General features: G+C 40.0%; 1 protein-coding gene across 1 annotated transcript in view; it reads right to left on the bottom strand.

Annotated features, from left to right (window-relative positions):
* Positions 1 to 524: 524 nt before the first annotated feature.
* mtmr6 (myotubularin related protein 6) overlaps positions 525 to 11,112 on the bottom strand; it is a 14,846-nt gene continuing 4,258 nt past the window's right edge. Inside the window, exons 3-15 of the mRNA XM_035654290.1 lie at positions 9,998 to 10,160; positions 9,670 to 9,827; positions 7,562 to 7,690; positions 5,974 to 6,108; positions 5,727 to 5,859; positions 5,519 to 5,628; positions 5,050 to 5,175; positions 4,895 to 4,944; positions 4,628 to 4,721; positions 4,405 to 4,511; positions 3,727 to 3,861; positions 3,494 to 3,620; positions 525 to 2,569 (exon numbers count right to left, since the gene is read on the bottom strand). Coding sequence (XP_035510183.1) covers positions 2,219 to 2,569; positions 3,494 to 3,620; positions 3,727 to 3,861; positions 4,405 to 4,511; positions 4,628 to 4,721; positions 4,895 to 4,944; positions 5,050 to 5,175; positions 5,519 to 5,628; positions 5,727 to 5,859; positions 5,974 to 6,108; positions 7,562 to 7,690; positions 9,670 to 9,827; positions 9,998 to 10,160 — 1,818 coding nt within the window. The 3' untranslated portion in view covers positions 525 to 2,218. The remainder of the gene's footprint in view (positions 2,570 to 3,493; positions 3,621 to 3,726; positions 3,862 to 4,404; positions 4,512 to 4,627; positions 4,722 to 4,894; positions 4,945 to 5,049; positions 5,176 to 5,518; positions 5,629 to 5,726; positions 5,860 to 5,973; positions 6,109 to 7,561; positions 7,691 to 9,669; positions 9,828 to 9,997; positions 10,161 to 11,112) is intronic.

Here is an 11,112-nt window from a genome sequence, read left to right as displayed (position 1 = left end):
ATGATTCAGGACCCTGGGAGAGCCCTCAGCAGCTAGCCTCTGGAAGAGACCTCTCAATGTTTCATGCGAGGTAACACACAAGTAGGCTACAGGAAGAAAGTAGTGACAGCGTGTTAGAGGCGCATTAACCTGAGTTACTGCTTTGTCAACAGTCCAAACAGTGAGCGTGCCACTGAAAAACTAAGTACTAAATATTTCTGTTTTTCTTCGGTACTCTGATGTTGCAACTTCGACTTAACTTATTGATACCATTAAATCAACTGTATTAAACTCAACGCTGTAAATTATTTGACTGGAAGAAAGCGTCTTTAGCACATTGCATCCATAAAACTAATCCAAATGATCATTTTAAAAGGGTCAAATAAAAGCACAGCTGGAGAAACCAGAGAGAGTAATGTGATGTCTTTGGAGAAAGCTGACACACGGCACTGTCAGTCTTTATTCCAAGTTGTTGTTGTGCTCATAGACACTGATTTGTCTGAGGCAAATAGTCACTTTGTCTGATTGCTGTGGGGATGTGTGTGTAAGCACAAAACTCAATTTATTCCTACAGTATGCAAGGATGATAAAGAGAGTGGTGTTTAAGGAGGAACTAGTTCACTGCCAAGGCTGCTAGCACAAATTCCATAAAGTATTTAGAAGCACACAAGGCTGGATAAAACACAACAGAATGAACAGTGTCTGCTGTTGTGAAGTTGTGTGCCACGCAAAGCACCATACAAAAACAAATATATGCAAATGATCGAGAGTCTGCAGAGACAAGCACATTACACATTCACTTATATACTGACAGGTTTACATCTTGTTTTTCTTCAGCACTCTGATTTAGGAAGATGTTTGCTTGTAGAGTAAATCCAGTCCAATGAAGATCAAATCCTTTCTGAGCTCTGATATGAAGCAAAGTTACAACCTCAGTCTGGAATTATTAACACAGAATTATTATGGTCTCAACAAATAAAAGCTGAGCCAAAACACAGTCTGGCTCAAAAATAAGTGTTAACTTCTGGCCTAAATTCCCCATAGTAAAAAAAAAATAACCCAGTTAAAACAAGGATGTATGAAAATGTCCTGCTCTGAGATAAGGGGATGACTGAGAGACATTTTCTAAATATTTCCACACCCAGTATTAGCAGCTACAATAAATTCTGTGTCAAGAAACACAGTTTGATATAATTGCTGCTAGATTTTTTTTGTTGAACTTTAAAACTCCTAAAGGATAATTAAAGAAAATTCCTGTATAATTTAGGGGGAATTTTATATAAAAATCCCCCAAAAATCCCTTTTAGAATGTGCAGCAGTCATGTCTTGCATTTGACAACCAGACCCATTGACTTCAGACCTATTTGACTTGGTGTATCTGTGGCAATGACCCCTGACCAGGGTCAGCTGTCATAAACAATAAGTCACTGACATTGCAGACAGACACGTTAGTGAGTCAGATTATCTGATCAATGTGAGATGTAAAATAGGATTAAATAGTCAATGAGGGCAACGGTTGACAGCTAAACATCACAGCCCATTTGTCCATAGTCACAGTAATAGTTAAATAAGTTAAATGATCTGACTACTTAAAAAAAACTAATCAAAACTGCATTTACTTAGATACAGTTAGTAGCGCAGCCAAAATTTGGTTCAGTAATATTTCCAGTGCTAGATTATCTTTAATGATGTAGAATTTGATGTTTTATTTTTTTAATCGTCACATTGGAGCAAAATCAGATCAGGTCACACACACAACATTCAGATTAGGCTGGACTCAAGCCTTTGGATGAGATGAAATATCTCTGGTGCCAAAAAAAAGATTTTATGGTTGGTTTTCATGTTGAGAAATATGACGATTTGTTAAGAATATCAAAGCCAAAAATGGAATATATAAAAAAAAGAAGTAAAACTGAACAAAGTAGAAGACTCGCTATATTTTGGATGAATTTATTCTCTTATTCTATTCATTAGTTCTTTATAGTGCTTTTCAACATTCATAAAAAAACAAGCTTTTTTTCCTATAGGTGCAGTATATGACATAATAATGAGGCTTCCCATTGAGATTTAGACTATACAGACATACAGCTTCATCCACTCGGCCCATTCACGGACCATTGCGTAATCAGGACGTTATCACACACGGAACGACAGCTTCCCCTTGACACACACACTTTCAGTAAGCCCTCTCACTCAATCACCCCTGTCCCTCAGTATCCCACAATCCCCCTGTTTGGTCTCAGCAGGTCATGCGTGCCACTCCAAACTCCAGACTGACAACAGCTGGCTCCTCTTTGGCCAACTCGCTGTTGTATGTCCCGTCCAGCTCTCCGTAGCTCTGCTTCCTGCTCTCGGTGCCGCTACTGCCCTCTACTGTCCGCTCCGTGTCGATGCTCTCTGTGGCCTCCTCGCCCACCTCCTCCTCGTCCTCCTCCTGCCGCTGCACTTCTTTGTGGTTTATGGGCGCCCCCAGAATGAGGGAGTCGGGACGTGGCGGGAGGGTGTTGGAGTTGGAGCGCTGATCTCTGGTGGGAGGGGGCGCAGGGGGGTCAGAGGTCGCGATGGGGGTCACACCAAGCTGGTGGAGCCGCTGGACGGAGAGGGAGGGACAAAAGAGAAGGACGTTTTCATTCATTTCATACAAAGTAATGTATGTTAACTGAAAGCAGCCCGTTTTAATTACTATTATTATTATTATCTCAAGACAACAATATTCATCATAACAAGATAATTACCTTGTTATCTCAGAATAATGGTCTTCTTTCTCCACCATTTCCCCCCCCCAATATTATGTGGAAAACAACTTTATTATCCATAAAAGATAATTAACTCATGATCTCGGGATAATGAGATTGGAAAAAAGGCCTGTCTAAGCTTATGTAGAAACTGGATTTAATTAAAAAGTTAAAAAGACAACAGTGTATATCCACATTGAATGTATAAAACAACAAAATACACACAGCTGCCCTATTATTGGTACAATAAATCCCACCTTCATGAAGGTTATAATGTCCAGTTTATGTTAAAAATGTTTTAGAGTGGTGCTTATTGTGAACCGTATGGTCATTTTGAAAGACATTTTTGAATTGTACTGCATTAACAGGTGTTTCTATTATGTCCACCCCATTTATTTCAGGGAAGACTAAATTAAATGTCTTGACTTCAACACATGGCCTCTATAGAAAGAATTAAGGTGTCTCAACCTCCGTGGCTGGCAAATGAAGTGCCAATGGCCACTTGAAGCTGGCTAAAGAAGTGATCTCCATAAGGCCCTATATTAAAATGATCCACTTTACAGGAGAAATAAACAGGTTTACATGGGTGCTGTCACAGGTGGCAGTTTTCAGTAACCAGGCTCGTTCAGACATTTTGGATTAGTCGGGAGCCAGCGGAGTCAGGACTGCCAAGATGGCGACGGCCAGAGCCGCCACACTTTGAGCTTCAAAAGGGCTCTGATGGGTGACGTCACGCAGACGTTTTATTTTTAATAAAACCGTCTATGGTGTCAACTCACACTCTCCAGTGCTTGCAGTGTGTTCTCTGCGTTGCGGCTGTTCTCTCGCAGGGTCAGGATGGTTTTGAGGATAGACTGACGTGGGTGCATGGAGCGATCAAACTGGTGGTACATGTTCCTCCAGAACCTTGATAAGACAAGTTCACACAAGCACATACATAAGTTTCATTTTCAGTTGACAAGGAAGCTAAAAATATGTAAAAGAAATATGGCAGGAATGTGTTGGCACTGACTTGAAATTGTATGGCAGAGTGGAAGGTGCCAGCACAGGGTGTACTTCAGAGTAGGCAGGGCTGTAGAACGGATTCAAATAGTTCTGTTTTTCGCTCATTAGAAATGCCCACAGTGAGTGAGTCCGCTCTCTCAGCCTGGAACACAAAACAGCAGTTAGAGAGACATATAGTAACACAACTTCAGCACAGTCCAACGGGGGAAACGGTCTTCAAAAAACAAAATTAATTTTGCTTTCACACACAAAAGCTCATAGTATTGTCATAAATGTGTTCTTTCAAAAGTCACGATATCTTCTTTCCATCATGTTGTATTGACTTTATTCATGCTTCCAGTGCAGACGTAGGTAAGAGAAAGACAGTCAGCATAAGTTTAAGTACTGTTGCAACCCCTTCTTATATAAAGACACATGTCTGACTATACTTTGTTACCAAAACTGCCTTATGTGGGCATATGAGGATTGTTTTGCCCTATTAATCTTCTTCTTCTTTGTACTTTAAATAACACACACAGCAGAGTAGGTATTGTGTTGGATAGTGTTAGATGGCGATAAGGTGTTTCAATAGGGGTTTCAAGTCGTACGTGTCCACTGTGATGTTATTCTTATAGAATGGGTGGATACACAGAAGCATAGAAGCATAAAACAACAATAACTCTTTGAGTGTGTGTGTTGGACTCACTGCAACTCCTCTCTCTGTCTCTGATTGTTGCCAAGGAAGTTTCCATATTGACAGGAGTGGACGTGTTCGTGAATCTGCAGCAGGAACCACTCGCTGAACTCAAACGCCTAGGGTGAGGGTAATCATTAAATAAATAGAGTGAAACATATCCAGCTGTCAGTAAGACACCCACGTCTGTGCAAACACAGTTTGTGCATTACGTAGCTCACACACTCGCACACACCTGCGGGAACTGCTCTGTCAGCTGCCAGACACACTCCAGGAACTGAGTGAAGATAGGAGACACCTCCTTTGGATCCCCATCCAGCTGGTCACACCTAAAGGTACACAATTCAAACATACAATAAAAGACGCATACTAATTAATAGAGAATGAACTAAGTAGTATAACTAGCATGTAGTATATATTTAGTAACATAGTCATAAAATATAAATAACTATGAAATACTGGGGTCTTGCTCTAGGCTTAATTAATCCAGTAAAAACCTCACCTGTCTGCAAACTTGTGGCCAAAGGAGATCCAGTCTTTCTCTATCAGCACCTAGAAGACAAGTGTGGGGAAAAGGCAAGTTTGAAGTAGGACACATTCAACATCCTATTTTAACTCGTTCCAAACTGTGTGTGTGTGCATGTTTGTGGTTGGTACCATGAAGCCCTTCATAGTGCGGTAGTAAGGGTCCATGAGCAGCGCCCCAAGCGAGCAGACCTGGGCTGTTCTGTCCCATCCGTCTGAACAATGAACCAACACACTGGCTCCTTCCAGTGTCACCGCCTGGGGTCGAGAGTGGAGGCAGACAGCAAAGCATTGAAGCATAACAAAAAGGAGTAAAAGTCACTATCTATCTACAATGGACTAGTGGAGATGGGCCAGTGACGGTGAGGTTTGGGTTCAAGGTGGACAGTCGAGATTTAAAGGAGGAAGAGATGATGATGATGATGATGTTGCTATGGTTTTTATTGCATTCTTTAAGTCTTTTTCTGAAAGTAATATGTGGCATATTACTATAAATACAGTTTAAATATCTTAAATGAAACATAAAAACAATGTGAAAGTGGAATTAAATGCATTTTTAAAGAAACAAAACAGGAAAGAAGAAAAAAAAAAAAAAAAGGACCTTGGTGAGAAAGATGGCTGCGTCTACAACAGCTTTGATATGCCGGAGCCAACCGCTGCTCTCCAGGCCAACCAGATAGTCACTCATGGAAAGAGAGCGAGTCCCAATCACTGAGAGAGACACACATGCAGATGGAGTCATTTTAGATTAACAATTTACGGACTACATTTCAATGACATGTTTGTAAGTGTGGCACCATGGTTTTAACCTTCTAGCAATTTCTGCAGGCTGGTCCTCATTACGTGGATGTTTTCAATGCCAACAAACTGGAAGCGGATGTTGGAGTAGTTGTCCTCATTCTCATATCCTTTACCTGCTGCTCGATTAGCTAGTGCATTCAGCTGCAGGACAGACAAAAACAGATAAGACATCATGGGAAATGTGGAGACTGTGTTTATGTAGTGATGAACCCAGTTCAATCCAGTTCGTCCATCCAGCACATTTTAGGCTGTTACCTTTGGCCTGGTATCCATGACGTAGACGAATCGGCTGTTGTGGTTGGCCTTGCTGATGGCCTGCAGCAGGCTCTCGTCCTCTAAGCATCGCGCACTGAACCCAGAGAGAGGCTGACTGCATCGACACACTGCCGCCTGTCACGGTCAACAGAGCACACCCATCAGAACAAGGACGGTTACAAAACACCACTGCTAACCTGTCAACTCAAACGACTCATATACACTCACCTATAATTTACTGTATTATAGGTGAGTCATATCTAAGTCAGGTACGTCTGTATAACTACAGCTCCCTTAAGTCTGCCAACGTCTACGAAATAACTGTTTAATCATCGTTTAATCTTTATAAAATTGACCAGGAGCATTTTACTTCATAGTTTGGATTGTGGACAGAAAACACTAGCATTGCGTTTTAGCTTTCCAGTCCTTAATGAGTAATTGATAATGACTAAGCCATTTTGTAGTACAGTATTACACTGTGCTGGTGCTCATTCTGTAAAAGCAAAAAGTTGCTGTGCCAAAAATGCATTGATTGAACGCAGAGGGCAGACAGCTCATTTAGCAAAATCATTGTTAAGAGTCCGGCTTTTCTAAGTTGACACACGAAAGGATGTCTTACATAATGGGGCACAGAAAGCGGGCGTGTGTGTGTGTGTGTGTGTCAGACAAAGACAAGTGAATCCTTCATCATAGCTTTAGTGTGAGTACGTATGCACCGATTGTGCTGATGTTACAATTTTACAGCACTGTTGTGTTTTATTCTCTTTTTGTTTAGTAGGTCCCAATGATACCAATGTCTTGATAATTACTGTCCAGATTTCCCTGAAATGTCTTAACAGCTGTATCCTAATCGCTTCGGTGATCCTCTGAGCTTTCGTCTACCATGTTTTAAAAGGTAGAAATTTCCGTGTGTACACAAAAGATATTCAAATAAAATGAGCTGATTTCCATGTCATTTGCAAACCACGTGTGCAAACAGACGATAAGTCCTTTCCATGCTGAACACTCTGTGAGCCACCCTTAGCCCACAATCTCAACTTTTTCTTCTGTTACCTCAATGAAGATGTTTAGTTATATAATCCCATAGGTGCATTCCTATTAAGTTTTTATTAGCACAATCACATAACCCTGGGAACACCCTTTCAATGACGTCAATGCTATGGCCTTACCTTGTGGAACATCTTTGTTTTTTTAACTCTGTTACTAGCAATACTAAGAACATTTCAATTCAATGAAAATGATTAATATGTTGTTTGTGCCTTTAAAATATTGTGTGTGGGTATAATGTCAGTATGTGCAAAACCCACGGAGGACTACTATGGATTAATAATTTGCAAAAAAATAATTAAATAAGAGAATGTACAGTGAAAAGGCACCCTACGCTTACTATACTGTCCTGCACCTTTTACAGCAATCTCTATTACTTCCCATGGTGATTTCTCTCCTTCCACCTGCTCTTTATAAACTACTACAACATACAGTAAGACCAAACCAAATTATAAAAATAAATAAATGAATCAAAATACTTGTTAGAGCACTGTAATATGGTTTGTACTCATACTGTGTGTATTACAGTTTATTTCAGTACCTTCTTTTCTTGGTAGAAGTATGTGAGTACAGGAAAGCGTCCTTTGCTTCTGAACTTGGAGCTCCCCACAATGATGGGCTTACTGGCTGTGATGGGAACATACAGGTCTCGCGGATACGTCTCGCACACCTGGAAAACCAAACAGCTATAAACAAACATACCCTATATGTCACATAACCTGTGTGGCTGCACCTGTAAATGAAACCTAGAAGTAAGGACTGGCCTGAATGCCCATAATCTGAACATAAACACACACACACACACACACACATACAGCACACAAATACATCATTTCACGTAACTTTTCTGGTTATTTCTTTAAACATTCAAGTGTCTGACACCTCCCTGCTGTTGTTACACATTGGAGGGCCATACCGTATGTGTCCTGTGAGGTATCTATGAGGAGTCTTATCTCTTTTCAAGGTTCTGTAAGAACACGTAGTTAAATAATAACAATATTTGCACCCAAATAAGTCTATCCTCAAAACCATCCTGACTCTGACACATCACTGTAACAGTTTCAACAGAAACTGAACATTATAACCATCATAAACGGTAGGCTTTATTGCAGGACTATTATTACTAGGTGTAGTAACAAAACAATTATAAACAAATAAAAAATTGAGAGAGTGTCTTCTTGTTTTTTTTTTTTTTTATAAAAGAAAATCTGACCCCGAGATCATGAGTTGATTCTCTTGCATGGATAACAAAGATCCGGTTCATTTATTTAACGCACTCAAAAATTTTCCAAACACTGTTGGGGGAAAAACAAAAAATCCATTCATGCCAGAAAAAGGTTCTCAAAAAGTGGCCACATTTACTGAAAACTCACCAACATTACCAGCGCCTAATAAAAGGAGGGCTATAAAAAACAAATTCAACTTTAAGTTATAATAAACACATTTATATTACACTTAATTGGAATACCAAAACATATGCTCATATTTAACATTAAAATAAAAAAATTAACAATTTCTTTTAACGGCTGTGACAGGCTGTGTGAAAAAGAGTTGGGAGCAGATAACAAATACATCTAAAAATATAATTCAAAGAAGTAAGTAGGGTTACTTTCATATCTGCAACAAGTACAAGGGTTTAGTGCTTCAATCAATCTCTGTTGTAGGATAAAAAGATAAGTCAAGACAAGAAACCATGTCTCATATAAATCATTGTCAAATAAAAGGGGGGTTTAAAAAGGGGTTTTGCCAGTCTCTGAACACTCTTTCCCTCCCTTTGTATTATTAGACTTAATAATTAATACATCTATGACTGGTGATGTCATTTTCCAAGAGAACTGAGTGGTCAGTGATCGCAAACATAAGCTGCTCCAGAGGAGGTTAGGCGCACAGCACATTACCATGTTACCATGGCGATGTCACCTGGTAAGAAGTGAACCACCATTCTGAACTGACCTCCATTAGTCAATAATTTCAAAACAACAGATAATTCTACTCTAAAAACTAGCGTGTATGTTAACATGTTGTGTTGAATCAAAACTATAGTTAGGGTTCATAATATTCTGAACTAGCAATCACTTCTTTTTAGCAGGTGTCAGTTTTTTTAAATATAAATATCTCATTTTGGATTGAAGCTGTGCTTGTCTATCATTCCTTACACTCCAGCGCCCTCTTCTGGACCGGTTTTATGAATGTGCGGTCCAACTGGTTTCTCCAACAAACGGTATAAACTGATTTCACCACACTGAGTCATAGCCAGTTTATTATAACAAAGGGATCCTGTGCCTCATATTTGAGCAGGCAGACTTGATTGTTGGGTAATCACGTGACATCAACAAACTGCCTACTCCTTTTTTCTTTGTAGCAGGTGGCATTTATGGCAAACAGAGACGGTGACAAGGTTCAACAACAGTCAGCAAGTCCAGCTTTACTTTGGCCGAGTGCCTTTCCTTTTTATCTGTTTTTTAACTGTGATTTTTAACAACATATACCAAAACTGTGCTCATGTCCTTCCCCCTCTCAGCACACAAAAACAAGCAGTAATGACGGTAACATCAGATGTAACAAACAAGTAGCACAAAGATCCTCCTCTTCCTCTCAATTTGGCACTTCAGATGTAGAACACTTACAAGATACGGGAAACTAATCTACCTTGTATTCTCTGTTGACGTCGGTGAGCTGCCATTGGTCGCAGGGAACACCCATCCTCTCAAACTCCGCCCCCAGGTCGATGAGCTGCCATCCTTCCTCTCTCTGTTGGTCGTTCTGTTTGGGGTTGTAGGAGAACGCGTACAGCTCTTCATAGGATACTGCACAGAGGAGAGGAAACCAGAGAAAGACCCTTAACAAAACAGTGTGTTTGTACTACATCTATTACATATGTGTGTGAATGACCACATTTATGGGAAAGGGCAGGAAAACTGATGTGAATGGACAGATAAGAACGCAGACACACACAGAGAGACACACTGAAACCCACCAGGCCGTAGAAGACGCAGCAGGGAGCTGTAAATGTCGTGGCAGTCTCTTTCTCTCTGTACCACGAAATGAACCACCCTGAAGTTGCGACACTGGATGACCAGAGGACAACCTGTGGTGGTCAGGGAGAGTTTCTCCACAGACGCTATGTGGTGATGCAAAATCTGCAGATGGGGGGGAGAAGTAGAGGAGCAAAAAAGAGAGAATGAACAGCTTTAGATCTGGTTTTTTATTAGTTTCTATGTATTTACATTGGCTTATTTATGTCGAAAGAAAAAGACCCCAAAACAAATACAAATAAACATATTCTTTCTTAATTAAATAACATTTATGAACAGCTATATAACGGAGAGATGGTCAGTGAGGATCTGAGGAACCAAGAAAATTCATTACACCTTTTGTGGTTCTCATTACTTTCCAGTAAACTTAATAAATTTACACTAACGTGTTTTACTTGAAATAATAAAAAAAAGGAAATCATTGGTCTACAAAGCAAAGTCAGAATAAGAAGTCATCTTTAACCATTTAAAAATGCACTGGTTCACCTTCTGCAGCCCTACATCGGTCATTAGGACTAATGTAGAGACTGACAGCATGTACAGCTTTGTAAACTGGACCCACTAAAAGAAGTCATTATGTCTAGAGTAGCATTTAAAATTTCAGGTCTTTTGAACAGAAGAAATTTGCAGAAAACGTGCAGTGTGCACATAATCATAAAATGTTTTCATATCATAAAGTCCAGAGGGCAAAAAGGATAAATGCAGCTAATCACCATATTCAATGAAGGCAGTTTGAATTCCACAGGGGACACCAACCATGGGAATTCATAAAGATGCACATTCATCAGCATTGGTAATGACCAGTGAAACATGCTGCCAGGAAACTGACACACACACAAACACACACATACACAACCATAGTATATGCTGATCTCACCAGCTGTTGAGACAGAGAGTAACTCAACTGCTGTTTAATATTGTATGAGGCACAAACATTCTTTCTCTGACCAACAAACTCATTTCTAAATTGTCCTTATTTTCTCCTTAAATGCAGACACATACAGTAACACTGGCACATCCATACACATACACATACAACCCCCCCCCCCCCCCCCCC

This window comes from Morone saxatilis, unplaced genomic scaffold, assembly GCF_004916995.1.
Source record: "Morone saxatilis isolate NCDOM2014 unplaced genomic scaffold, NCSU_SB_2.0 Contig0, whole genome shotgun sequence".
Taxonomy (NCBI): domain Eukaryota; kingdom Metazoa; phylum Chordata; class Actinopteri; family Moronidae; genus Morone; species Morone saxatilis.
Note: the sequence above shows the minus strand (reverse complement) of the source record. Positions and strands in the feature narration are given on the sequence as shown.